Source organism: Propithecus coquereli, unplaced genomic scaffold, assembly GCF_000956105.1.
Source record: "Propithecus coquereli isolate 6110/MARCELLA unplaced genomic scaffold, Pcoq_1.0 Scaffold137, whole genome shotgun sequence".
In the NCBI taxonomy this organism is placed as follows: Eukaryota; Metazoa; Chordata; class Mammalia; order Primates; family Indriidae; genus Propithecus; species Propithecus coquereli.
In genome coordinates, this window is record NW_012137969.1 from 8,358,170 (window position 1) to 8,386,068 (window position 27,899).

Below are 27,899 nucleotides of genomic sequence, written 5' to 3' on the forward strand. Positions count from 1 at the left end.
TTCCATACCTTCACAGCGCCCAGTCTGCTATCTGGGTGATGTCTGTCTCCGTCAACAGATCGCCAGTTGCCCGAGGGTAGGGGCCCTATCTGTCCTGTTATTAGCTGTGTCCCTGTCCCTAGTAGGAAGCCTGGCACACACAAGTTGCTTGGTAAATAATTGCTGAGTAGTGAACTGGCCTACTCTGGTCCTTGTGCCTTTTGCCTCTACTCCCTGCCCAGTGCGAAGGGCCGTAGCTGAAGCTGGACTCTGGCCAGGGAGTCTCTCTCCATCCCTTCCCCCAGACCCTGGGTCCTGTTCCCCTCTTGCTTGAGCCCGGGCCGGGGCCTACTCAAGGCCTCAGCAGTCATGGGGAGCCCGGAGCATCTGTCAAGATCAGACCTTCAGTTTCCAGGGTGCCCAGGGTGCCCTCCCACCTCAAAACTGAGACCAGACGGCCACCCAGTGGTAATTTTTCTAAACTTTTGTTTATTTTTTAGCAATTGTCATGTTTAGAGAAGTAAATAACACATTTAAAAACCTTCTCAGGGCCAAAGGCTGCCAGAGTATTTACAAACACATGGGGTGGGGGGTGGCAAGACATGAGGGTCTGGGGCTTTGGGACTTCTGGGATTCCGCCCAGACCCTGCCCCAGGCCCTGAGCCAGGCTCAGATGCTGATGCCAGCCACCAAGACTGTCCCACCGGCCACAGCATGGGCTCAGGGACCATCGGGCAGCCTTGGGGCTCTGTTCAGTGGGCCTGGTGGGAGACCCTCTAGCTGACCTATGGCCCCACCTCCCACCCATGGGCTCCCCACACCCCACAGGCCAGCTCAGAGGGGCCTCTGGGAAGCACCGGAGGACAGGGGCAGTATGGGGGACACAGGAGCTGGGACAGAGGCCGGAGATGACCTGGCCTGCCCGGGGTGGGATAGACGCACACGCACACACACACGAACATACACATTGTACCTTCACAGAGAAATTGCAAGGGGGGAGATTTTGTGTGTGTGTGTTTTTGTCTTCTAAGTCTTCATGTCTACGGTGTTATTTTTTGCTATTATTTTTTGTTTCTTCGACAGTGACATAAACTGAGGTAAACATCTGTGACCAACACCTCTCCTAAGGGGGCAAAGGGTCCCAGCCCCACCAGCAGAGGAGGCAGCAGCAGAGCCCTGACCTGTGATCCGGTTCTGCTCTTGGGTCAGGCTTGTCGCCGCCCTCCTGGCCCCTCTGCAAATGAGGGCTGAGCTACATCACTACGGTCCCTTCCCGACTCTAACATACTAGGTACTACGACAAGGGAGACGACTCCCGAACAGGATCTTAACAAAGAGAGGGGGGTGTGCACGCAAGGGACGTCTACTGTGGAATCTCGCTTCCTTGTTATTGCAGGAGAGATCAGGATGTCGCGAGGCCTAAGGCAAAAGGAGAAGTCGCGGCTGGGAGAGGTGGCCCGGCTGGGCTCCAGGTGAGCTGGGGCAGTGATGGGGCCTTCTCTGAGACTTGGCCCTTGGTGGGAGGAGGGGTCTGCTACTTACCTGGCATGTCGAGGGCCCCATGCCCACGGGGGAGGTGGGGTTTTGAGAAGAGTGGGCATACCAGGGAGAGGGGGGCCAGGCCCTGGGGCAACCGCACACTGTTTGTAAACTGGACCCGGGCAGGGCAGGGGGACCTATAGCCCTTGTTCGAGGTGGGAATGAGGGGTGAGTGGAGAGGTGGGGGCTCCAGGCCAGAAAGTGATGGATGTCCACTCTGGCCAGCCTGGCCCACCAAGGAGCCCCCTCAAAGGCCCCAGAACCCCAGGAGGGACCCAGGCAGGGGTGGCCCAGGACAGTTGCTAGGACACTGTCAGGCACAGAGGGCAGCTTCACCCGTGCTGAGGTTATTGTGGGGGTCCCAAGCCACTACAGAGAGGGCAGGAGGTCCCCATGAGGGAGCACTGGGTGAGGCTGGTTCCTCCTGTCTGTTTTGCTGCCTGGGGGCCTGGACCAACCAGCAGGATTCCCTGCCGGATTCCCTGAGGGTAGGGGAAATGCAGGCCTGGCCACCCTCTGATCACTGCCTCGTGAGAAACCTGGGCGGGGCGGAGTGGCTGAGGCATCAGGATGCGCAGTCACGGGAACACACAAGGCTGCGCCCACACGCCTCCACTCTGCACACACACCTGTTTTCACACGTCCGTGGCCCCCCGTTCTCGTGCCCACACACGCGGCTCCTGCCTCCTGCTGCTCCAGTACCAGAAACATGGGAGATGTGAGGATGATGGGGTCAGCCTGGTGTTGGAGGGTGGCTTGTTTGACCCCGATAAAATCTCAGAAGAAATTCCTGGTGTAAGTCACCTCGCTGCCTGCTGGAAGCCCGGGCTACTCTGTCCAGGCTGGGGCAGTGAGAACTGGGAGGATCTGGGAGAGGTCCCTGGGCCTGGAGAAGATGCAGCTGGCAGGGGGGCTGGGCCCGGCCCTTGGCTCTGCACTGGCTCCTGGCCCTAAGGATGCAGGGCAGCGAGACCCCTGCCCTGAGAGCCCTTCTATCCCCGGGACTTGTCAGGACAGTCCCTTGGGCGGGAGGGGAGGGGAGAGAGCTCTGCCTCTCAGTGGCTACTGGCCCACAGCAAGCTGCCTGCCTTACTGGGCTCAGTGTCCTCACGGGTGGAATGGGGGCGTGGGGGGTCACTAGATTCTTGGGGCCTGTACCTACACACAAACACACCTATGCGACATCCAGACGTTTGCTACATTTTCCACGGCTTGGCCTCTCCCCTCCAGCCTGCCAGGAAAGGGGCAGGACGCGGCTGCCTCCCCTGGTCGCCTTCGTCCCAGCCAGTGCCGGAGGGAGGGGAGGGGCCTTAAGCCCCTTCTCTGCCCAACATTTCAGTCCCTTTCTGTGCCCAGGGTGGGAAGGGGGCAGAGTGGGGTGGCCAGGAGTGCAGGACCTGGGTGGGACTGCAGGATGATCTGCCAGGGGTGTGAAGGGCCAAGAAGGAGCAACTAGTTGGGGTTCCAGGGCTCGGGGAGGTGTCTGTGAGTCTGGGCCCGCCGCTCCCTTGCTCCTGGTTGTGTTGTGGGCGGGGCTCCTCTGGGCCGCGGCCCCGCCCACCAGGCGGCTTTGGAGGTCTTTGGTGGTTATCTCACCAGCGCCCCCGCGGACCGGACCGGACCGCCGGGACCCGCAGCCAGCGGTCCTGCCTAGTCTACCCGCTACGCCCTCCAGCCCAGCGGGGCTGGACGCTTTCCTGCCGGCCGCCGGCACCGGCTCGGAGCAGGCCCAGGGCGCCTCCCCCCGCTGCGTGCCCGCCCCGGGAGGGCGGCGGGGGCGACTCAGACGCAGATCTCGATGGCCGTGGCCAGCACCACCTGCCCTTTGCTCTTGTCCGGGCGGCCGTCGGTCCTGCCGGGGGGTGCCGGGGGAGCCAGGCCGGCCTCGGGGACCGAAACCGGGACGGGCACGGGCACGGGCACCGGCACCGGCACCGGCCCGACGGCAGGGGGCGCGGGCCGGGAGCCGCTGCCGCTCTCGGTGAGCACGGTCCGCTTGAGCGGCCCGGGCGCCTCGAGCCGCAGCGGCCCAGCGGCGGGCAGGCGGTCCCCGGGCGGCTTGCGCGCGCGGTGCGAGGGCCGGCGCCGCAGCTCGGACGTGAGCTCGTGCTTGAGGAAGCGGAAGACCTCCTTGGCCGGTCCGCGGCGCTCGGGCTCGAGCGCCAGCAGCCGCTGGAACATGCGCAGCGCCGGCTCGGTGAAGCGGCGCCACTGCGACGGCAGCCCCGGCAGGCGGCCCCGCTGCCAGCGCACGAACTCCTCGAAGAAGGCGTCGGCACCCGACGCCGCCTCCCACGGGAAGTTGCCCGTGAGCACGCAGAAGATGAGCACGCCGAAGGCCCACACGTCCACGCCCGTGTCCACCGCGAAGCCATCGGCGCGGCCCGCCTGGCACACCTCGGGCGCCGTGTAGGGGATGGTGCCGCTGACGCGCTTCACGCGGCAGCCCACGCGGCGAGTCATGCCGAAGTCGGCCAGCTTCACGCGGCGGCACTCGCGGTCGAACAGCAGCACGTTCTCGGGCTTGATGTCGCGGTGCACCAGCTGCCGCCCATGCATGAAGTCCAGCGCCAGGCCCAGCTGCTGCACGCAGCGCTTCACCGTGTCCTCGGGGAGCCCAACCTGCGGCCGGGGCGGGGCGCTCAGAGGTGGCCTTCCCCTGCCGCCCCCTGCCCCAGTTCCTTCCCGTCCCAGCTGCCCCCCATCCCACACGGGCACCGCTCCAGCTCCCTCTCTGTCCGCGCATTCTCACCCCTCACCTTTTCCACAGTAACCGCAGCGGCCCCGAACCAACGGAGCGCCTGCTGGTGCTGCCCTAAGCGACGCTTCAGCTCTGACTTCATCAAACCCTGGCGGTGGCTATTCTCCTGGGGGGACATGGAGGCTCCGGGAGGCCTCATCACTTAGCCAGCAAATGGCAGAGCAGATTCAAACCTAGCGCCTGGCTCTTCCCCCACTCTCCTGCCAGCTCCAGGGTCACCTGCTCTGGGGCCTCTTTCCCAGGGGGACCTGACACCTCCCCTCTTGTGCAGTTCCAGAGGAGGGCGCTGTTAGACCTTATCCCATCTTTCTGGCTGTTGCCTTTAGCGCTTATCTCAATGTGATGTTGTCTGGAGTGGCTTGTTGTGGGTGTCTGTTTCCCCACGAGAGCAGGGGCAGGGCACTTGTCATCGTCACTGTGCGTCCCTAGCCCCCTAACAGTAACCGACATACAGCAGGCACTCAGTACTTACCGATTGACTCCCCTCCACACACTCACACTCTTCCCTCACTATGCTACCACCCTAATACCTGCGGAGGGATGATGTCAAACAGGTCCCCAGCGGGCGCGTACTCCTGGGCGAAGACGTAGCAGTCCTCCGTCTCAAAGACCACGTCAAAGACCTTGATGATGAAGGGGCTGGAGGAGAGGCTGTTGGTGATGCTCACCTCCCGCAGGAAGTTCTTCAGCTTCGTTTTGCTCTTGTTCACAAACTTCAGTGCCATTTTGGTGCCTGATGGGAGTGACAGCAGCTGTGGCGAAGCCGCCCTCTCCCTTCCGTCCTGCACTCGACACGCCCGTCCTGCACCCTGCACAGCCTGTCCTAGTGACAAGGCACAACCTGGGCCCCGGGCTGCACGACTGTCCTCCTTTTCCAGATGGGAGGCCCAGAGAGAGGAAAGGACTTGCCTAAGGCCCTGCAGCAAGGCAGGATCACCTGGGTCCCCTACACCCAGGCCGTACCCTCCACGAGGGGTGGTGAGCAGGGCCTGCCGCATCCTCCACCTGCTCTCATTTTGTCCTGACATACTGTATGCTTATTTATCTTGTCTGTGCCCCTGAGCGCAGGGACCTCTGTCTTGGTCCCCGCTGTGTCTCCAAAGGCTGGCACATAGTAGGTGCTCAGCAAATGTCTGTTAAAGGGACGAATGAATAAGAAGAAAGGAGACCCTTGAAGACACACATCCCCGACTCTGCGCTTGGGCAGGCATCTGGGCCCACCTGGTGCACAGCTGTGTGATGCACATGCATGTGTCCACAGAGCACTCACGGCGTATCACAGGCCCTGCCCTCAGCATTTCGCATTTACAACCCACGCCTCACAAGGGGGTAATAATGTTACCCTATTTTACAGAGAAGTAAACTGAAGCACAGAGAGGTCAAGTCACTTGCCTAAGGTCACACGGCAAGCAGCAAAGCTCAGGTGACCCCACATCCAGTGCTCCTCCTGCTGCCCTCGGTTGGCACAGAGCCCCCTGCCCCAGCTGGCTGAGTGGGTACCACAGTGAGCCTCCAGCATGGGGGGGCACCCAGCTCAGTGGCTAAGCAAGAAGGTTCTGGAGCTGACTACTGGGGTTTCAGCCTACTTCAAACCCTCTGTAGCTGTATGACCTTGGCAAAGCGACTGACTCTAAGTCTTACTGTCTTTACCTGAGAAATGAAGTTGGCTGTACTGACCCCACAGGGTCATCTCCCTCCACCATTTAGGTGTGGCGTCTAGTTCTGAGCACACACCCTCAGCTCTCTGTCCACCTCCCTAGGGGCAGCTATCATGGGTATGCTGGTGATCCCACAAACACAGCTGCCAGCCCTATCCTCTCCCCTGGGCTGCAAAGGTCCCTGGGCCTGTCCCCCGGCTTCCTTCTCTTGCCCCATCTGCCCAGTCTCCTCCTCCCTGGGCCGTGTCAGGCCTCATCCTGTCCACCAGGCCCCTGGCTCCGCCTCCTTGCTGGCCTCCTGGCCCCACAGAGAGAAGTGGAGAGCCCCGGTCATGCCCCCCCACCCCGACCTAAAACCCTGCCACCCTGCAGACACTAACCTGTGCCCTTGTAGGCCACCAGATCGACCTTCCCATAGGTGCCTTTGCCCAGTTCCCGGACAAGTTCATAGTGCTTGGTGACGTCACTGGCTGCCAGTGTGCGGAGGGTCAGCGCCTGCATGTCTTCAGTGAGAAGGGGCACGCCAGCACCAGGCCCAGGGGCGGTCCCCGGCCCGCAGCAGGGCAGGGAGTGGGGCGGCTCAGGCTCTGGGCAGCCCACGCTCATCTTCTCCCTGTTGGGGTTGTGGCATGAAATGTGTCATCAGGCCAGGGCCCTCCCCCAACTCCCCAGCACCCAGAAAACTTGAGGCTGAGCCCAGATGCCAGGCCCAAGATGACCACAAGGGGGCGAGAAGCATCCTCCGAAAGGGCCAAGCCTGAGCCAGCATTCCCCAAGACAGTCACTGTCCCTGCCCTCCCACTTGGGTACCACCAGCCCATCTGCCTCATGCTGTCACCCACACGGCGTCAGGCAAGGCCCCTGTGTTTATGTCACACAGACACAGCCAAGATACTGAGTTCACACGAGTGCTCCCATTCACAAGCATCAATGAAGCACCCACTGTTTGCCAGGGCTGTCCAAAAAAACCCTGGGGACACAGCACTGAACACATGCCTAAGAATCCCTGGCTTACGCTCCAGAGGGAGACGGGCAGTAAACACAGTGACACGTGAGCTAGAGGAAGGGGAGATCTGAGGCAGTGGCTGCCACATAAAACACCTCGGCCACACAACGCGGCACAGCCAAACGCCAACACAGCCTGGCGGTGCCTCCCCCACCGCAGATACACACAAGGCACACACACTACAGCTGCAGTCCCAGGGCCCCACCCGCCCAGCCCCCTTCCCCCAGACACAAGACCAGAGCACCCACCCCACAAAGACCTAGCCCAGTGGCATCACCATAGCTCACAGCAACCTCAAACTCGTGGGCTCAAGCGATCCTCCTGCCTCAGCCTCCCAAGTAGCTGGGACTACAGGCACATGCCACCATGTCCAGCTTATTTTTCTAGTTTTTGTAGAAATGGGGTCTCACCATGTTGCTCAGGCTGGTCTTGAACTCCTGACCTCAATGAATTCTCCCATCTCAGCCTCTCAAAGTGCTGGGATTACAGGCGTGAGCCACTGCACCCGGCCTGGGACCCGAGTCTTGAAGGCTCTGAGTGGGTGACAGTGAACTAACTCTCCATCTGGGGCCTTCGTTTCTTGTTTTTTCCCTTATTTTTTTCACCTCATTTTCCTACAGTTTTATTGAGGTATATTTGATGTACAATGAGCTGCGCATGTTTAAAGTGTACAATTTGATGAATTTTGACACATGTATACATTTATGAGGCCGTCACTGTGATCCACATCACAGACATATCCATCACCCCAAGGCTTCCCTCTGTCCCTGTATATACCCCTGTCCCTCCCCGTCCCTGTCTTCCAGGCAGCCACTCTGGGGCCTTCTTTTCTTATCTGTAAAGTGGCGGGTGCGGGGGAGCTGACCTTTCCCGGGTGCAGGTGTGTGTGCGTGCGTGTCTGTGCGCGCACTGGCAGGAGAGGCCTCCAGCCGCTGGGTGCCTGCCTCCCGGTGCAGCCTCCCGCTGCCCTCGCCTCACTCCCTTCTCCCTCTAACCCCAGATGCATCACCCCAGCACCGCCAGCCTGCCCCTCAGCCCCCCGCTCCCTGAAGGACAACCGCCACAGCGCCATCTGGGAGGAGGCATGGATTGGGAGCCAGACAGCCTGGGTCTGAGTCCCGACTCTGTCACTTGCTAGCTGGATGTCCTTGGGCAAGCTACTTCGTCCCTCTGTGCCTCAGTTTCCCCATCTGTAAGAAGGACATAATAACAGTACCTCCTCCCCACGGGCAGTCGTGAGGATTAAATAAGTTAACAGACACGAAGCGCCTGGTGCCCGGCACCCAGTGGGTGTCTGCGGGAGCCGGTGTTGAGCTGCTGCTAACACTGTTACTCCCTGCTGTCCCCGGCTGAGCCAGGGCTGCTGGACGTGGCTGCGGGCTGGGGAGGAGAACGCAGAGTCCTCACCCCGGCCCAGCAGTTCTCTTCCAGGCCCCAAGCACCCCCTGCACCCCCACCCCCCGCCTTCCCCTTCGCTCCGGCACGACCCAGCCTCCCACTTCACACGGAGAGGAGGAACATCAGGAGGAACTTCCTGGCCTCCCACCCAGCCCCAAACGGAGCTCCATCTGCACCGTCCTCTCAGCTGGCTGGGGAGGAGGCAGCCCTCCCCCCAGCTCCCGCCCTCTGCTTCCTCGGGATCCTCTGCCCGTCACCCCTCTGCCCACTCCTTCCCTCCGCTCATGAGCCCGCCTGTCTCCCCCTACTCTAACAGAACCCACCACCACCCCCTCCACCCCATCCCCCGCCCAGCTACTTACTGCCTTTGCTTTCCTAGTCATTTCAACCTGAACGCGTGCCAGGGACTCTGGCTGAAATGCCACATACTGTCCTCGGAGTGTCTAGTCTGTAGCCTGCACCAGCCCACTTCGCAGGCCCACGGAAGCCCGGTCCCACGTGCCCTTCCTCTCTACCCTTAGCGTGCTGACCCGAACGCAGACACGGCCCCTGTCGCCAAGTCTCCATGCAGTGCCAGCTCTGGCTGCACGGCACTGGGTCTGTCCTGGGCTGCCGGGGCGCGGCATCTCTCTGAGAGAGTCTCTCCCCGGTTTCGCGGGCTGGAAAAGATCTGCTCTTCCAACCCCAGTCAAATGTCCACACTGGGTGAGGAGGCTCCTGAGCTAGGAAACCGAGGCGACCGCCGCACCGCCAGCAGGGAGAGGCACGGCTGCTCTGGTGCGGCATCCTCAGGCCAACGCGTCCTTGGGCCCTTTCTGTGCGGAGTGTGGGACTGTCCCTGGGGGGTTCAGATGAGTGCACAGCCCTCTTTGCCTCGAGCTCCTCCCCCGCCTGCCAGGGAAAGACGCCGGCTGCTCTGCTGACCTACTTCTCCCGAGGTGTGTGGACTCCCCGAGGGCTGCTGAGGTGGGCAGGCCACGTGCGTGCAGCACATGTGTACACATGTGTGCAACTCTCCCACCTTGGGCTTGGGCCCTGCCGGGTCATTCAGGGCGGTTCTGTACCCCCTGGGTGCTGCACTGGCAGCTGCCAGTGGCTACAAGCCCTCCCTCCCCCAGGGACTGGAGGGTGCCTGGCTCCTCCCTGCACCCTTGGTCTCGGCTGCCCAGGGTAGGCTCTGGGTGGGGTGGGGCACAGCCATATAGGCGGGCTTGGGCCCCCCGTGTGCCCCTCCCTCCCAGCTGCAGCCCCTGCTCTGCCCACTACCCCACATGGCTGCTCCACAGCTCTGGTGTCCCCTATTCCATGTCCTCATGGCTCCTGAACGACCTCTCCTGCCGGTTTCACTCTCCCAGGCTTCACTCTCCCAGGCCTCATTACCCTGAGGTCCCGCTCCTCCAGGAAGCCCTGGAGGGGTAGTCTCAGCTGTGTCCCTCTCTGTCCCATCAACAGGCCAAGAGCTCCCCAGGGGTAGGGGCTAGACCAGATTCAACCTTCTCCCTCATTCATTTCCTTGGTTCGTAAGGTCCAGTTTTGGGGTTCTCCCCACCGCCCCCTCCCTCTTCCCCTTCAGGCCTATTCTTCGCAAGGTGTCAGCAGGAGACAAGGAATTAATCCACACGCCCATGCGTCATCCCCCAGGTACATGCTGCCTCTGACCCAGTTCCGACGCATGTGACTTGAGAAGCGCAGTGGGGAGTGACGGGAACAGCACGGGCCTTGAGGCTTGCAGGATTGGCCTTGATCTTAACGTGCGCCACTTTTTAGCTGGGTGACCTTGAGCAAGTCACACCTCTTCTCTAAGCTTCAGCTTCCACATCCGTATGACGAAGAAAATAACAGTAACAACAGCAGTAATAATAACGGCACCAACATTTATAGGATGTACGACATGCCAGGCCCTGTTCTAAGGACTAACTCACTTAATCTTCACAACTCTAAGAGTCAGGTATTATTATCATTCCCACTTTGGAGAGGAGGAAAACGAAGCACGGAGACTACGTAACTGGCCCAAGGTCACACAGCTAGCACGAGGATTGGCTCCAAAGTTGGTGCTTTGAACCACTGTGCTTTCCCAAGGATGCTGGAAACATCTCGCCCAGATCCCTCGGTAGCCAGGTAGGGAAGAAGAGGACAGAGTCTCAGTGGGAATTTGATCCTCAAAGTATTTTATCATCACCATCGTCACTGCACCCATTCTGGAAGCAGCTGTGGGCTTGATGGCTGTGAACTTGCCAGCACCAGGCAGGGGAGGCCTCTGCTGACCTCTGTTCCTGCCGTGCGGTCAGCCCCGCACCCACCCACACTCGAGCTGACTGTGCTGCTGGGGGCCCCCCCGCCTTGCACCTCAAAAGTGTGTCCTCACTGGCCCCAAGGGAGGCCTCCACCTGCTATTTGTGTTGTTGAGTGCAGGTGGGGTCCCCCAACTTCACGGCAGAAGTTGTGGCTCTGCCACATGCTGGGAGGGCCACCGTGGTTGGGGAGGGTTTCCCAAGGGAGGGGCAAGACTGAACTGCCTACCACTTCCTCTTGGCGGTCAGCTGGAGCTGGGTGCCACCCATATGAAGCTACACTGAACTCATCGCCCAACTCAGGCCTACTTTGGAACCCCTGTTCCCCGCCACACAGCCAAACACGCAGTGTCGCCAGCTTGGCAAAGTGTCACTCACTGAGCCCTCACTAGAACCCCAAGAAAGCGGCAAGATGGTTCCTAACTTAAAAAACAGCTTAACTGAGGTGTAACTTACGTACCACAAAACTCACCCATTGAGCGTACAATTCAATGATTTCAGTAAACGTACAGAGCTGTGCAACCCTCGCCACAGTCGAGCGATGCTTTCTGTGTTACAGATGAAGAACAGAGGCCCAAGAGGTTGATGATTTGCCCACAGTCGTAGCAAAGTCAGCCACTGTCCACCAAAAATGTGTTTCCTCTTCTCTACTACAAAGTCGCTGCTGGAAAGTGGCTGTCCAGCAGGGAACTACGTTCTCAGCCTCCTTTGCATCCAGGGCAGCCACGTGACGGCCTTTCCCTGTGGGGCTGTGAACAGAAGTGGTGCGTGTCGCTGCCAGCCTGGGGCTTCCAAGAAACTGGGGAAGCTTCCCTCTAGTCTCTCTTCTCCTGCGTGCTGGCTCACTGCAGAGCACTGCAAGCCCTAAAAGATGGTGAAGCCACAAGACAGGGGGAGCCTAGGTCCCCAAATCACGGTGAGGAGGATCACCCACTCTTCACTGTTACGTGAGCCAGAAGGAAACGTCTATTGCATTAGCTGCTGAGATGGGGGGCTTGTTTGTTTCAGCAGCGGGCACTGCCCCAGCTCGAAGTTTATGTCGTAAGCAAGCAAAAGAGCTAAGATGTGAACCTCAGTGTGTTCAACTGCCTGGAACGTGGCCAGAGAAGGCTAAACAGGATAACACTGGGGACCAAGTGACAAGAACCCAGTGACAGGAGTGGGTGGAGGGTGACTAGCCTGCAAAGAGAAGGGGGCCTGCTCTTATCCTGTCTTGCAGGAGAAAATAACCCTGGCAAATGTTTACTGAGCATTTATCACACGCCAGGTGCTGTGAATTCAATCACAGAATAATCACCGCAACCCTGGGAGGTCGGTACTACCATTATTACCCTTGTTTTACAGAAAGGGATACTGCTATGGTTTGAATGTCCCTCCAAAACTCATGTTGACATTTAATTGCCATCGTAATCGTATTAAGAGGTGGGACCTTTAGGAGATGATTCGGCCATGAGGGTTCTGCCATGATCTCAGGAGAGGGATCCTTACAAAAGAATGAGTTTGGCCCCTTTTGGCCAGTCTCCCCCACCCCCTCCCTCTCTCTCTTTCCTTTCCGCCATGGGAGGACGTAGCAAGAAGGTCCTCGCCAGATGCTGGCACCTTGATCTTGGACTTCCCAGCCTGCAGAACTGTGAGAAATGCATTTCTGTTCATTATGATTACCCAGTCTGGGCTATTGTGTTATGGTAGCACAGAATGGACCAGGACGGATACATAGGCACAGATGCGCTGCACGCTTGCCCAGGTGAGTAGTTAGCAGTGCTGGGACTGACCTCTGACCATCAGGCCCCAGAGCCCACACTCTCCTGTACTGTGTCCTGTGAGGCCCCCAAAGCCAGATCAGAGAGGCAGCAACTCAAAATAAGAAGTGGCAGGGCGCAAGTGCATCCTCACTGCGGGGTGGAAGCAGAGGCTGGGTGCTCATCTGTTGGGGAATCAGTGGGGACGAGGCTGGATCAAGTGATGCCAGCCAGGCCTTTCTGGTTCTCTCTCTGGGATTCTAAGATCCTCTGCCCCTATGTCCGGTCCCCTCCCTCAGGGCGCTGGACCTGTGCTGCTGTGCCCCTAGTGTGGGCAAACTCCAGGGGTATCCTTAGCAAAGCCCCGGCCTGGAAGGATGCCACTGACTGGGGACTAGTTCCTTGGTGGGTCACCTCACTTCTGGGTTAGCATTATTATTACAAGTCCCTGTGAAAAATGCAGCCACATGATGGTATCGCAGGCCCCGGGGGGGGACAGGGAGCACCTCTGACCGCTCTCACCTGCTTCACTGTGCTCCTCTGCAAAGCAACGGGGGTGGGGCCTCTGTGACCGAGCCGCCCTCCACCCCTCCACATCCCCTCCCCTGCCTCTACGTTCCTCCGAGCAATCCTAATATATGTGGTCAGAGGAACTGTCTTAAGATCAGATTTGACCCAATCTTTGACTCGCTCACCCATTTTCTGTGGTTGCCTGAATGGGCACGTGGTGTTTCTCCCGCTCAGCACCGATGTCCCTTTCCTTGGGTCACGGCCCTCTCTCTCCCACGCAGTTCAGCAGGGGTGTCTCCACCCAGGCCTGGCCAGCCACTGGACCCATCCCATCATCTGCCAGGCCACTGTGACTGGTTCAGAGATGAACAAGTGTGACCCACTGAAATCTAGCCCTAGGACTTTTGCTGCAGCCATCAGGAAAGAGGTATCCTCTCACCTTGGGCTGCAAAACTGGGGGACACAGGTCTGGAGCTGCTGGGGGTTGGCTTTGCCACCATGCAGAGGAGGCAGGGGGACCTGCTGGAGAATAAAGCAACAAAGATAAATAAAGATGAGAGAAAGGTGGAGAGATTTCTGATGACTTTGAGCCCTGGATCCAGGCACATCTAAAGCCAATTATGCTCCTCAACATTTGTTTCATGAATGAATACACTTCCTTTTTGGCTTAATTAAGCTTGTTTGACTTGGGTTTATGTAACTTGCAACCCACTCGGGCCAGGCACTGTGCTGGGTGTTGGCATGGGGGGCAGGTTAGAGCAGTGCACCAGACACATGAGAATGCGCCTGCAAACCAGGGTGGCAGTGAAAACACGGACACAGGACAATAGTCAGCGCTCCCGCACTTCCACGGAGGGTCCTGGCAATGGGGCTCAGGGTGGCTTCCGGCATCAGAAGGTGACACCTGAATGGGCCTTGAAGGGGATTAACCACCCAGCAAGAAACCCAAGAACTCCTTGAAAGCAAGCCCCATCCGTGCCTTAATCATCTTGCTATTCCCAGCACTTAGCCAGGGCGTGACAAATGCCGAGTGATTAATTCTCTACGTGTTTGGGAAATTGTAACTTTTTATATCTTGGCTTTCCTGAATGTGACCCTATAGGGACATAGCTATTTTCCTGGGGACGTGCAAGAAGTATCATTAGCACCATTTTACAGATGCAGAGTCTGATGGCCGGGAAGGAACAGTTATTGGCTCAAAGGCACGTAGAGAGTCAGTGGCAGGGCTGGGCTAGAGGCTGGGGCACCCACAGGGCAAGGTGCTGTCTCCCTCTACCAGCCCCAACCCCAAGCACAGCACAGATGGGAGTGGCTGTGAGTAACCCTGGTCACTGTGAACAGAGAGGCTGCAGTGCTGTCATGAGACTGTTGATGAGGACAGGGAGGGAAGTGATGATAAATTGCTAACACTTAGGGAACCCCTGTCATATGCCAAGTGCCTCATGTAAATGAACTCATCGAATCCTCACAATATCCTATGACATGGGGACTATCATTAACCCCAAGTTAGATGAGGAAACTGAGGCACAGAGCAGTCACGTCACTTGATCAATATCATCCATCCAGTAAGTGGCAGAGCCAAGATTCAAATCCCGGCACCATCACTCTGGTGTCCAAAAGCTTAACCACTATGCTTTACTGTCTCTAAACTGATACAGTAAAAATCGCCATTTATTTTATCACTGTGCCAAGGCTTCACATTGCTGCTGCCATTTAATCTTCACGGCAACCCATTTTGTAGATAAGGACACTGAGGCTCAGAGGGGTTAAGCAACTTGCCCAAAGTCATTCAGCTCCTGAGTAGCAGAGCCAGGCGTTGAACCCTGAACTTCCCCCCGCTCTATCTCCCCTTCTCTACTCTTGGTCTCAGGTCCACAGACTCAGGTCGCCTGACCTAGCTCCCCCATTTCCCGGGATCAAGCCACAGCACCAGGCCTCCCTCCAGCCCCGTAGTCTTCAGCACCACAGGCATGGACAGCACCCAGGCCAGCCCAGCGCCAAGGGCAAGGCCGGGGGAGGCTGTAGGAGCTCGGGGAGCCAGGCAGGAGGAATCGCTGCAGAAGTGGAACTCAGGCCCCCAGGGCTGGAAAGGTACATACAGACATGCTGCCATCCATTTAACCAAACTCCTACTGCAGAGACTTGGGTGGCGGCTAACCTCTCATTACTACTATAAACAACGTACGGAAGCCTTGTACAGAGCTGTTTTGCAGTGCACAGGTGTATCTGTACGATAAATTCTACAATAGGCTTGCTGGGTTAAAGTGTGGGTGCATTTGGAATTTCTGGAGGGTGTCCAATGACCCCCAGAGAGCTGAGCCGCTGGCCCTGCCCCAGCCACGTAGGAGAGAGAGCACAGCAGCTGCCCCCAGCTTCCTTGCCATCTCTGGGCCTCTGTATCACTCTGGGATGAGGCCAGACAGTCCCAGGTGTTTAGTAAGCTACCTTGAAATGAAGGGAAATAAGGTTTCTCATTTGGTTGTATTTGCACAAAATAACTTTAGAACCAACACCAGATATTAAGAAAGGTGTTTGCCACCCTCAGTGGCCACTCACCACTCGCTCCCATTGCTCACCTCATCACCTCCCAGCCCCCACAGTACCTTCCTAACTGGTCCCCTGCCCCCAACAGTCCACCCTCCATGGGCTCCCCTCTTGTTCCAAAGCCCTCCACTGACCCTCTGACCTCCCTCCCCATACCCCACTCAGCACACCAGTCTCCCTGCTATCCCCTAAACATGCCAGCTTCCTGCCTGGGGGCTGTTCCCTCTGCCTGGTCACCTCTACCCTCAGATAGCCACACGATTTCCTCCAAGTTCTGCTCAAATGACACCTTCTCAACTCGGGCTGCCCTACTGCACTCCCGACCCCCATACCCTGCTCTATGTTTTCCCCAGTAGAACATATCACTTTCTAATGCATTATGTAACTTACCGACTTCTGACATCTATTGTGACTGTCTCCCCCAGTCGAACCTAAGTAGCTGGAGGGTGGGGACTTTGCTGTCTGGCCTTATTCACTGCTGCGTACCCCTGTGGCTAACATGGTATCTGGCACATGGTAGGCACTTAATAAATATTTATCGAATGAATAAATGAATGAACAAATGACCCTCTGGGGAGAAGGGTGGGAACCGAGTCAACAGAGGAAGGGTAGGAATGAAACTTTTCACGTGGTACAATCCTATTGGGTCTAGGGAGCAAAAGGAAGCAAGTGTGGTTGGGGACCAGACAATGCCAGACACAAGTGTCAGAGGAGGTAGCACCTCTCTGCCCACCTGGCATGAGGGCTGGTGTCTCCTGAGAGGGGCCAGAGGAGGAAGACTGGTCCATCTTGGCTGCCCGGAATGCCCGCAATGGGCCGCTGTGCTCAGGAAGGTGGGGGCATCTGGGAGCCCCTTAACACCCTGCCTGAGGAGGAGCCCTCCCTCTATGTCCCCAAAGTAGATGTCCCAGCCTGGCTCTCTGCCTCTTAACACCTCCCAGGAAGGATGTCCCCGGCCTCCCATCGCCCCTGGGCTCAGTACTTCAGTACAGAAATCTGCCTGCACGTGGACTCTCCTATTTGCTGCCAGGGAGCAGGGGACCCAGAGGTGCTTCGAAGGACTCTGGCCTATGCCCTGGTCGTCAGGGAGCCCTGGCCGGCCCCTCTCCTCCTCAGTCTTCCAGGCTATGAAGTGAGCTAAGTTAGTGGTTCTTATTCCTTCATGGGTCACCATTAGGCCCAGGACCTTCTGCCCTGAAAAGTGTCCCCATGTAGCACGTGCATTATTCTGCATACATCCGGGGGCTGGGACTCTAGATAAGGCCTCTTCCTCTCCTTGGTCCTTCGACACAGATACAGACCCCACCAAACATTCTATTCTGGTTCAAGAGGAGAAGGAGGAAGAGAACATTCTCAAATCTTCTCCTCATAGGATACAGACTCAGGCTCCACCCCTTAGCTGTGTGACCTTGAGCAGGTTGTGCCACCTGCCCGAGCCTCAGTGTGCCCATCAGTAAAATGGGGCTGAGAATGCCCGTTTAACATGATGGGCACAAAGCGGATGCTCAGCAAGTTTGCTGGACGGCGGTGGGGCCCAGGACCTTGCTTCGGTCGTGACCCTGCAGACGGGCTCGGGCACACTCTCACTGTGCCTCGGTTCTCTATTCTGTAAGTGAAGATCATTCAGCTCTGCTAAACCTTACCCCTAGGGCCCACTCGAGCCAGCAGGGGCTGTGGGGATCGCCTGACCCAGCTCTCCCATTTCCCGGGATCAAGCCTCAGAAACCAGAACCAAACATCGTCCTCACTGCCCTCCCCAGCAGGGCAGTCTGGGTTTCCTGTGCTGTGAGCCTCCGTGTTCAGCGCCAGGCCCTGCCTCAGCCTCCCCCTCAGCTGGTGTACAGTGCGCCCCTTTCTCGGGGCACATCCTTGGTGGCTATTAATAGCCTGTGACGCTGCCTGCCTGCAGCTGGTGCCCAGAGCTGGAACAGGCCTCCAGCCTCTCCTGGCCCACCCCAGCAGGGCCCTGTAGGAGGTGGAAGTCCTGGGCCTGGCCCTCCTGGCTACTTGAGGGCCCAGGGCCCAAGGTGGCCCGTGGGGGAGTGTGGGGGCAGTGGGCTGGAGAGATCTTCCCTGCCTAGCTGCATGGGGGAGGCCGGCGCCAGTGCTCAGGGCTGTCAACAAGAGTGAAGGGCGGTGAGCACATGGCCACCCGCCACTGGCTGACAGGCCAGGGCCCTTGGTTGGGTGTCCACCAGGGACAAGTTGTGGCCTCCGGAGAGATGACTGAGCGAGCAGAGGCTCCCAGAAGAGATGGGCCCTCCTCAGCTGCAGCCCTCACCTCCCTGCCCTCCCCAAGCTCCCACAGAGGGAGCTGCAGCCCAGGTTCGGGCCGCGCAGCCATTTGTAGGCAGGAGGCTTTGGGCAGGCCACTTACTGCCTGGGTGCCCCCACCTCCTCAGCAATGAAATGAGGATAACAGTGGTGCAGGTTAAAGTATTATTAGCCATGGCCAACACTTACAAACAACTTAAAGTATAAGCACTTAATATATATTGACTGATTTAAACCTCACAACAGTCTTAGGACAAGCTGCTATTATTCCCATGACATCTCTTACAGCTGCGGTCCCCAACCCCCAGGCTGTGTGGCCTGGTACTAGTTCGTGGCCTGGTAGGAACGGGCCACACATCACCGCCTGAGCACCGCACCCCCTGCCCCATCCGTGGAAAAATTGTCTCCCATAAAACTTAGCAACCCGGGGCCGCACAGCAGGTGAGCGGTGGGCAAGCGAGCTAAGCTTCGTCTGCATGCACAGCCGCTCCCCACCACCTGAGCGCCCCCTTTCCTGGTCTGTGGAAAAACTGTCCTCCATGACATGGTCCCCTGGTGCCAAAAACGCTGGGGACTGCTGTCTCATAGCTCGGGAAACCGAGACTCAGAGAAGGGACAATTAAGTTGTATGTCCAGTGTCACACAGCTAGGAAGTGGTTTAGAGGTTATCTGTCTGGCTCCAGAACATTCAAGAAGTATTTTTGAGCACCTACTATGTACTTGGCACTGTCCCTGGATCTGGAATACATCTGTACTCGTGAACCATACAAACAGCCTTGCTCTCAAGCAGCTTATATTCCAGTTTGGAGGCAGACAATGAGAGATAAGAGACCTGTGTCAGACAGTGAGACATCCTGAAGGGAAAGCCTGGCGGGACAAGGGCGGGGAAACTGTCGGGGTGAGAAGGCTGCAAGTGTGTGGGCGCTGCGGGGGACAGTGTGGAGGCCCGGGGGTGGGGTGGCTGCCAAGTGGTGGGTAAGGGGGTGGGCGCAGGAGACGAGGGTAGAGGAGGGGTGGCCCATCTTAGGAGCCATCCTACATCAGACGAGGGGTGGAGGCCGCAGCGGGGGACCTGGCTTTCATTCCAAGTGAGATACGTTCCAAACCGAAGGCCTGGGCAAACCCTTCCCAAAAGCGACCGGTGCGCCGGGCCCTGAGAGATGCGGAGACAGCACGAACCTGGCCTGGGCCTTGCCCTCAGCGACTCTGAGGCCAGTCGTCCCTGGAGCAGGGCTGAGGAGGGGGTACGGGAAGACTGAGAGGCTTCTGGGGGAGTCCCGGGGCCAGAGCCACAGCTTCCTCTCTGCTGTGAGCAGAGGCCTGGGGCAGAAAGGCTGCAGCTGGGGCCCTGGCTGGGTCCTGTTGGCTCTTTTAGGCTGGCCTTGCCCTGTGGACTGTGTGAATGGTACAAAGGTGGAAAGAGTCTTCCCTGAACCCCAGATATGGAAACATCATCCCTGAGCCTCCATTTTTTTAACCTGCTAAAGTGGGGCTAACACTCCCTTTCTGCTCAGGGCTTTTGAGGACATATATTAACAGCAAACCCTTCGTGGGTGCTACATGCCATTCACAGCACCCTACAAACATTCATTCATGTACTCCTCAAGATGACCCTACAAGGCAGGTACTAATATCATCCCCCTTTTTTACAGACGAGGAATCAGAGGCACAGAGAGGTTAAGCACCTTGCCCAAGGTCACACAGCTAGAGATTGGGTCTAGAGCTTGTGTTTTTTTACCACTAAGCTGTGTTAACTATGGGTCGCACTGTGCCTCCTGGAGACACTTGGGGTCAGGGCTGGCAGGCACCTGAGCTCCAAAGGTGAGAGGGTCTCCTCCCTGCAAGGCCGTGAGCCTCGGCTTGAAGTCAGAACCCCTTCCTGCTCTGGCAGGGGCCCTAATAGACTCAGGAAAGCTGCCTCGGAGGCAGTGGGGGCCAAGAGCCGTGCAGCCTCTCTGGGCCCGGGAGGAGGCGGCAGCTCTGCCCTGTCCAGCACCACTCCTGCCCTGTCTCCCAACCCCTCAGGGCCGTCCCAATGCTCAGAGGCAGATGGAACATTCTGGGCCCCTCCAGTGACAGCCTAAAGCTATAGGGAAGGAGTGCTAATGCAGCAGGAAGTCACAGCAGGTCCCCTGGCCTTGCCTCAGCTCATCTGCATACCCCAGCAGGGTGTGACAGAAATACTAAGAGCAAACACTTAAGCAGCAGGCACAGCTAAAAGCACTTTACCTGTAACGGATCATTTAATCCTCACAACAACTTTAGGAGGTAGGAGCTATTATTATCTCCATTCTGTATCAGAAGAAACTGAGGCACAGAGGATAGCTGACTTGCCCAAGGTCACGCAGCTAGTGAACGGTAGAGGTGGGATTCGAACCCTGGCAGTCTGCTGCAGGTTTCACACAAACCTTTGGTGGTCCTCAGAGCTGGGCTCACATCTCTGCTCTGAGGCTAATGCCGTCCTGTTCTCAGGGCTAAATGAGAAAACGATGTCCAGTGCCTGGCACAGAACACTTGACATTGAAAAATGCTCCGCTGCTTCCTTTCCAACTCTGACATTATATGGTTTCCCGACCAGGGGCTGAGCTGCAAGTCTGGACCGGTTCCTTCCCCAGGTGTGGCCAAGCTGGGGCAGGGAGAGGGAAGGTGGGTGAGCAGGAAGGAGGAGAGGGAACTTTAACCAGCCCTTCTAGGCCCAGCTGCCACTGCTTCCTGGACCTGGAAAGGGGTGGGAGGAACTCTGGCCTGGGGCAGAAAGCCTCTGGGAGCCACCCCAGGAAAAAGCCCAAAGGCACCTGGAAAGCAGAGGCTGCCAAGGGCCTTAACTACAGAACCAGGCCACCCAGAGTCCCCTCTCAGGCAGAGCTCCAGGACAGGCTCAGGAAGGGCCCTCCACCTCTCAGCCTTGAACCCTCCTCCACCCTCCTCCACCCTCTCCGCCCCCAGCAGGGGCAAGCTCCATGTTCTTGACTACAGGCTACTGCCTCTCAAAGACCCCTGCCCCTCCCTGGGGATAGCACCATAAGGATAACCACCAAGGCTTAGTCATCCATTTGCTGAGGCCCCTTTTAACAGGGGCCAGTAGTTATGGAGCCCTTTTGATGGGGCAGCCCCTACCCCAGGCCCCTCTCATATTTTAGCCTGCTTAATACCCCTACTACCCTCTAGGGTAGGTATTATCCCTGTTTTACAGATAAGTAAACTGAGGCCCAGAGAGGGTAAGTGACTTGCTAAAGGTCACACAGTAGCTCAGTGAGATTCCAACCCAGGCAGAGTCCAGAGCCTGTGCTCTAAACCATGGTGCTCTGCCATCTCTTTTGAGCTCAGGCTGCAGCAGACTTTTGTCCAGGAAGAGGGCATACTCTCTTCCAGGGCCATGCCCAGTGGCTGAGGCCCACTGCTGGCCCCTGGCCCAGCTACATGGCAACACCCATCAAGATGTTTCATTCATCTTTAGGGAATGTGATATTTTTGAATGACTCCTCCATCGAAGCCCCACCCCTCCTGCCTGACCAAAACTTAAAACAGCTTGGACTCAGCCCTAGAAAGTGAGAACAAGAAGGAAGTTTACGGCCAAGGGAAGCTTTAGTCCAATTCTCCTCTGGACAGAAGGGTAAACTGAAGCCTAGAGAGCAGCCCTCCCCCAAGAGTTCTCAGTGAGACTTGTGCCTAGAACCTTGGACTTTTGCTCCCGGGCAAGTGGGACAGTGAAAACAGGTTTTTGGTGGCTGAATGCCTCTAGCACAGGGGTGAGGGTGCGACATGGAGCTAGGAGTGGAAAGTAGGACCAAGCTGGAGAAGTTCGGGGCCCACATGACCACACAGCGCTACCAACCCCGGATGGACACTGCTCTGTGCATGTTGCAAGCTGGCCACGGGGGAGGCAGGGAACACCCGTATGTGCAAAACACACAAAGGTCACCCACTGAGCAAACATTTCTCTAGCCTCTATCCTGGGCCTGCAAACCCAGATGCCAGCAGCAGGGGCCAGTAGGTCATATAAATGAGTGAACAGGTCACGTGGGGCCTGGGGCGAGCTGGAGGGCATGGGCCCTGTCCAAAGAAGACGGTCATTCTTTGGCTCCGGCCTGGGGCTGCCCCGTCATCTGATTTTTCAAAAGGATCCAAAAATCAGCATTTGTATGTAACGTCTCCCAATTTCTTTTTTAGCACTGACAACAAAAACAAACATGTAAAATATACCAGTGCTGGGTGCAGTGGCTCACATTTGTAACCCCGGTCACTTGGGAGGCTGAGGTGGGACAATGCCTAGAGGCCAAGAGTTTGAGACCAGCCTGGACAACATAGTGAGACCCTGTCTCTAAAAAAAAATTTTTTTAAATTAGCCAGGCATGGTGATGTGTGCATGTAGTCCCAGCTACTCGGGAGGCTAAGGCAGGAGGATCGCTTGAGGCCAGAAGTTCGAGGCTTCGGTGAGCTATGATCACGCCACTGCACTCCAGCCTGGGTGCGCGAGCGAGATCGTGTCTCAAAAAATAAATAAATAAATAAATACATACAAACCACTAGATCCACAGAAAGCATCTGCAGGCTGTATTTTACAGCACGTGCTACACAATGTGCCAGGCTCTGGGTTAGAAAATGCTGATGAAGTGTGGGCAAGACAAACCCGGTTCCCGTCTCCTGGGGCTCAAAGTCTCCATGTGGAGACAAACTCTCACAGCGGTGTAGACACATGCCACCATCTCCAAGCCACCAATTCATCCACCAAATTCAGCTCTCCACTACGTGCCAGCCCAGGTCAGCTCAAAAAGGGAGGCGGAGGCAGAGAGCGGCTCCTGAGCTATTCTAGAGTGGGGCTTTTCAGGTCAGGGGAGTGGCACGTGACGGAGGGGAAGAATTAGAGGACACAAGAGGAGATGAGCCAGGAGCAGAAGAGGGTGACTGAGGAGCCAGAAGTGATGCCTGGGGCCAGACTGCAGAGGGCTGTGAGTGCGGACTCAATAGGGAGCCACCGCAGCTTAGTGAGGAGGGGAGGTCCTACTCCCTGTTCCCCTCTGGCCTCACAGCAGTTTTCCTTGGTCACAGTGACTCAAATTGCTGCTCTTTATTAGGCTTTAGTTCCACTGCCTTGCCTGTGGGGTGTGTGATAAGCAAACCCACTGGGGGCAATGAACTCCTTCAGAGATGGGTATGACACACCTGGATGCTTCTCATGGCCCAACTTCCATCTGCACCCGCCCTGCCAGGATCTCTGGGAAATGTTACAGGTTTGCCCAAGGTCACCCAGTCTTCAGGGGAGCTGGCTCCCCCACAGTCTGTGGCAGGAGGCTGCCTCAACAGTCCTTAAATTTGCAGGAGGGGCTGCCAGAGGTCTGGCCTGAAGCACCCCTCACCCTCCTCTCCTGCTGGTCACATCCTCAACCTTGAGTCAACGCCAGCAGCAGATGGGGGTGGGGACACTTGGTGCTGGGAAGAGAAGAGAAGATGAATCAGCCGCCCAGGCTCAGTGCTCCCAAGTCTGCAGCAGGATGGGGACCAGGTGCCTCAGGTGTGGGGTCAAGAACTGGTCGGCTGGATCTGACCAGGTCCACCTTAGCTGGCCCAAAAGGCATGGCTTGGGCAAATTGAGAACAGCCCATTAGGGCTGAAGTGGAAAAAAGGACCCTGCCTCCAGTGCGTGGTCCACCACAGATAGGAGCTGAAGGTGTGTTGAATGAATATCTAAACAAAGGAAGTACTGGTGGAGCTCCCTGTACCCACAGTCCTGCCTTTGTGAGCCTCAATTTGCTCATCTATCAAATGGGTTCAGCATCACTGCTGGCCTGCAGACGGCTCAGAGAGAAGAGACTGGGAAATGCCAGCAGCTCAGCGTGGTCCAGCCCCTTCTCAGGCTCTCTGATCCAGAATTTCAGGGTACAACATCCCCCAGGGCCTCTAAGCTTTCCCATGAGCTGCAAAGTCCCCAGGGTTCAGGACTCACTAAGGGCGAGGCTGGGGTACTGCTTTGTGTATTACCTGGAAAGCTAAAGCGAGAACCTGGAATTGCCCCGGGGCTGTCTAGGACATACTGACCCAGGCTGGGTTTGGCCCTGGGTGTTTCAGAGGTCAGGAGAAGAAGGGAAGACCTTGGGCTTGCTGTCCCTGGGACATATGGGGACAGAAAGGTGCCCTGACCTGAAATGGCTTCTTCATCTAGACTACCTCCCCTCCCCAGAAACTAGCACCTCACTTTGTGAAGGGCTTGTCCCCTCCCTATCCTGCAGGGAGCACAAAGTATGTCCTGGGTGAAGACCCCCCACTGTGACCTGGGTGGGGGGCAGTAGAGAAAATAAGGGATTCCCACCCATTCTCTCAAACACACCCCTTCCCTGCTCTGTCACAGACAAAGACACACACCCAGAGCCCCAGTCATCGCCCTGGGCCACATACTGCAGGCCCTCTCACCTGTGGACACCCCCAAATTTTCTCCTCCCATGGGGGACTTCACTTGAGAACTCAGCCTGCCTTTGGGGGGAGGGGCATAAAGCCTCCAAAGACCTAGGGTCCAATACTCCAGGCTCACAGCTTTTGGGGGGGACTCCCCACCCTCTTCCTCCCACTCCATGGCACAAGGGGCTTCACCACCACTTCCCCGTGGGGCCAGGGAGCTGAGCCCAAACCTCAAGGCTAGGGTGTAGGGTGGGGGAAGGGAGAGGAGGAGGGGGCGGCTCCTCCAAGCGAGACACAAAGAAACGTCCTTCAGCCTCGGCTCCATGGCGACGCTGGGGAGGAGGAGCGCACCCAATACTTCCTTCCCCACCTGCAGGGCTATAGGGACCTCGGTGGCCACTCACCTGCCGCCCCTCACCTGGGCCCGGCTTACCTGGGCTGGGGCCGCGGGGACGCCGCGGCAGGGGGCCTGGGCGCCGTCTCGGTCTTCGTCAGCCCGGCCCGGGTGGGGGGGCTCAGGGCGCCACAATCATGGGCCGGGATACGAAAGGTGCCGCAAGAGGCTCAGTCGCCCCAATCCTGGAGCTTTGAGAGGGCGCCACGAGGCTTCTTGCTGGTGAGGGGTATTTCTTGCTGTCCTCGGGTCCCTAGATTTGGAATTTCTGTGTACCGGAGTTGGGGGGGATGAGGATCCTCTGATCTAGGGGCGTTCTGAGCTGGGTCTTCGTGTCTTGAGGTGTGGAGTTGTAATGGCCAGGATCTTGGGAGGGGGTTCCCGCAATCCCGGACGGGGGGCCCTGCGTTCTAGGTCTTGGGGGGCCCAGGTTGAAGAGGGGGAGTCTTCGCGGCACCGTAGAGGGGTCGCTGTCTTCTAAATACAGAGGAAATCTCCGCGTCCCCCAAGGGGGAGTCGCTCTGTGTTGGATCTGGAGGGGTCCCCCTCTTTCCCGAAGCTCGCTGGATCCTGGATGTGGTGGGGGGACCCCCGCGCTCCCCGGCTGCGGGGGCTTGCTGGGTCCCGGCCACCGGCAGGAGCTGGGAGGAAGCCCCTCAGCCGCTGGGGGGCTCCGTCGCCGCCGCTACGAGCAGCCCAGCCCTGCGGTCCCTGACCCCGGCCTGGCCCGGGCTCTGGCTGCGGCTCCGGCTCCCGCTCCGCCTGGTGCTTGGGCCTCGGCCCCGGCGCCCGCCCGGGCTCCGCTCCATCGCGGCATCGCGGCTCCGCCCTCCGGCCGGCGCGCACCTGCCCGCCTGGCCCGCGGCTCCGCCCCCCGGCTCGCGCGCCGCCGCCCGCCCCTTTGTCCGCCCCGCTCGGCGCGCGCCTTCGCGCACGCGCACTGGTCCGGCGCGCGCTCGCCCTCCCGCCGCCGCCTCCAGCCGCGCGCCGCGGGGCGCAGATTCTCCCTGGCGGAGGGAGGTGCACGCGGCGCCCCTACCCCGCCTTCCGGCCGCGCCGGGTCCTAGCGTCCGTGGGCTCCCTCTGTGTCCTCCCACCCCCGCTTTTCTAGGTCAGAGCCCACGAGGGGGCGAGAACGAGGTTAGAGAGGGCTCGGGGGAGTCTGAGAGGGTCACCTGGTCCAGCTTGTTGGCCCCTGCGGGACCAGACTGCCCCAGACTGTCCCAGTCTAGGCTTGTGGGGCGGAGCCTGTGTCTGTTTCAAGGAGGGAAAACAAATCCAAGCCCTGCAATTGGATGTGCTTTCACTCATCTCTCCATCTGTCTGTCCGTCCGCCTGTCTGCCCATCCATCCATCCATCCACCCACCCATCCAACCTATTTCGAGCGAAACCTCAAACCAACAGTCTACTCGGGGAAGAGGCGGTACACTTGGGTCTTGGGGGCCATGTCCAGCTCAGGTGGCGTTTGCAACCCCTGCTGTAAACAGTGACTGGTGGAGGAATGCGGCTGGGAGAAAGGAGATTCTGGACAGAGAGGCAGCAGCAGGTGTAAAGGCACCGGGTGTGAAGGAGTCATTATCTGTGCGGTAACCGGAAATTGGTGGCCTGGATGAAGAAGGGTAGATGAGGACAGAGATGAGATAGGGACAGCTCGTCCTTCCTGGCTCTGTTCTCCCTCCAGCCTCATCCTGGCAGCACGCTCTTTCCCTCGTGAGAAAGCCCCCAGCACACCCCATACCTTCCCTATTTCTTCTAAGTCTTTGATCAGGCTGTTTTGTCAACCCAGTGTAATCTTCCCAACCACTCCGATTGTTTCTAGAGCTTTTAGAGCCAGTGATTGCAAACTCAAGTGTGTACAGGTCTCGTAAATTAGTCGCTGGGGTCCAGTGTAAGGTGATAGGGAGCAGTGGAGGTGAGACAGACAAACAGGGGGCATCGTGGGCTGTGTGTGGCCAGATGATATTTCAAGAGAAGCAGGAAATCCATATTCTAACATGAAATCTTCCAACTCTTAAATGTTTGAAACTAATTCCCCCAAATCAGAAATACCGAATGGACCAAATGAAACATGCTTTGGGGACAAATCTGGTCATGGGCCATCAGTTTGCAACCTCTGCTGGTGAGAATATTGCTTCAGTTCCTAACTTGTCTTCCTCCTGCCTCAATCTAGACTCTTTTTTCTAGAATCCAAGTCCTCTGTGACCACCAGCTCTATAAAATACAAATTGAATTGGGTTGCTCCCCTACGTAAAATTGCCACAGACTCCCGTCTACCTCCAGGGTAAAGTCTAACCTTATCCTGGCACTTAGAGCCCTTAGCACTTGCAGCCTGCTTACCATTCCCCCATTGAGGACCTCTCTTCTCTATTTGGCGTTTTTTTCTTTTTTCGTTTCTTTCTTTTTTTTTTCCTTTTTTTTGGAGACAGGGCCTCCTTCTGTTGCCTAGGCTAGAGTGCAGTGGTATCAAGATAGCTCACTGCAACCTCAAACTCCTGGGCTCAAGTGATCCTCCTGCCTCAGCCTCCCAAGTAGCTGGGACTACAGGCACACACCACCATGCCTGGCTAATTTTTCTGTTTTTTATAGAGATGGGGTCTTGCTATATTGTTCAGGCTGGTCTCCAACTCCTGGGACTCAAATGATCCTCCCACCTTGGCCTCCAAAATGCTGAGATTATAGGCATGAGAACTGCTCCCAGCCTCCATTCAGCCTTGACCTCAGTCACACTGTTCTAGAACATCTGCTTTGTCACACCTCCACAGCTTTGTACACTCGTTTCCTCTGTCTAGAACATCTTTCCCTTCTTCTTTGTTTTCCAAGCAAGTTGTTCTCCAAGACGATCCCTCTGTGTCTACCCTTCCTCTCCCACTCTCCTCGTCCTGCCAATGTACAGGAATTTCAAACTTCACCCTGTGTTCTACTCGTCTCCAAGCCCTCCGTGCCCTAAACAAACTAACAGGGGGATTTGAGTTATTGGGCACACAGTAGAGGGCGACTGGAGAGAGAGGAAATAGGAAGGAAATGTCTTCCTGTGTCTAACAACCGCATCCCAGAACATTAGAGCTTAGAGAACACTTTTTTCTTTCTTACGGATGAGGAACCTGAAGCCTAGAGAGGGGCAGGAGTAAGCTCAGGCCTTGAAATGCCCCTAGCCATGGTTATCAAGGGTTACCCAGTTCAAGGCTGTCTTCTGCAGAAACCTTCCCTGATTCCTCAACTGGGGCTTTGATTACCCACAATGCAATCAGTAAACGTTTGCCAAAAAGCACCATAAGTAATCAGTTCCTCCCCTACTCACAGCTCTGCAGGGTGGGAGGTCCTGGTCCCCAAAGAGGGTACACTCTTGCCAGGGTCCTATTAAATTTAAGCTATGTCTGCTGGCTGAAAACTTTGGACTCCATCTGTTCTGGGA

At 57.5% G+C, this 27,899-nt stretch overlaps 1 protein-coding gene across 1 annotated transcript; it reads right to left on the reverse strand.

The window, feature by feature from the left end:
- Window positions 1-450: 450 nt before the first annotated feature.
- On the reverse strand, window positions 451-25,304 carry SBK1 (SH3 domain binding kinase 1). The gene is made up of 4 exons (XM_012639159.1): window positions 24,526-25,304; window positions 6,318-6,550; window positions 4,810-5,012; window positions 451-4,140 (listed from the first exon to the last, which is right to left on the reverse strand). Exons 2-4 carry the CDS (start codon window positions 6,541-6,543, stop codon window positions 3,301-3,303), a joined length of 1,269 nt encoding a protein of 422 aa, XP_012494613.1. The 5' UTR covers window positions 6,544-6,550; window positions 24,526-25,304; the 3' UTR covers window positions 451-3,300.
- Between the last annotated feature and the right edge of the window lie 2,595 nt (window positions 25,305-27,899).

Coding starts and splice junctions, on each gene's coding strand:
- SBK1 (XM_012639159.1), bottom strand. CDS start 6,543: ATGAGCGTGGGCTGCCCAGAGCCTGAGCCGCCCCACTCCCTGCCCTGC. Junction 5,013..6,317: donor GGTGGCCTACAAGGGCACAG/GTTAGTGTCTGC, acceptor CACTCCCATCAG/GCACCAAAATGGCACTGAAG. Junction 4,141..4,809: donor TTGACATCATCCCTCCGCAG/GTATTAGGGTGG, acceptor CCCCGGCCGCAG/GTTGGGCTCCCCGAGGACAC.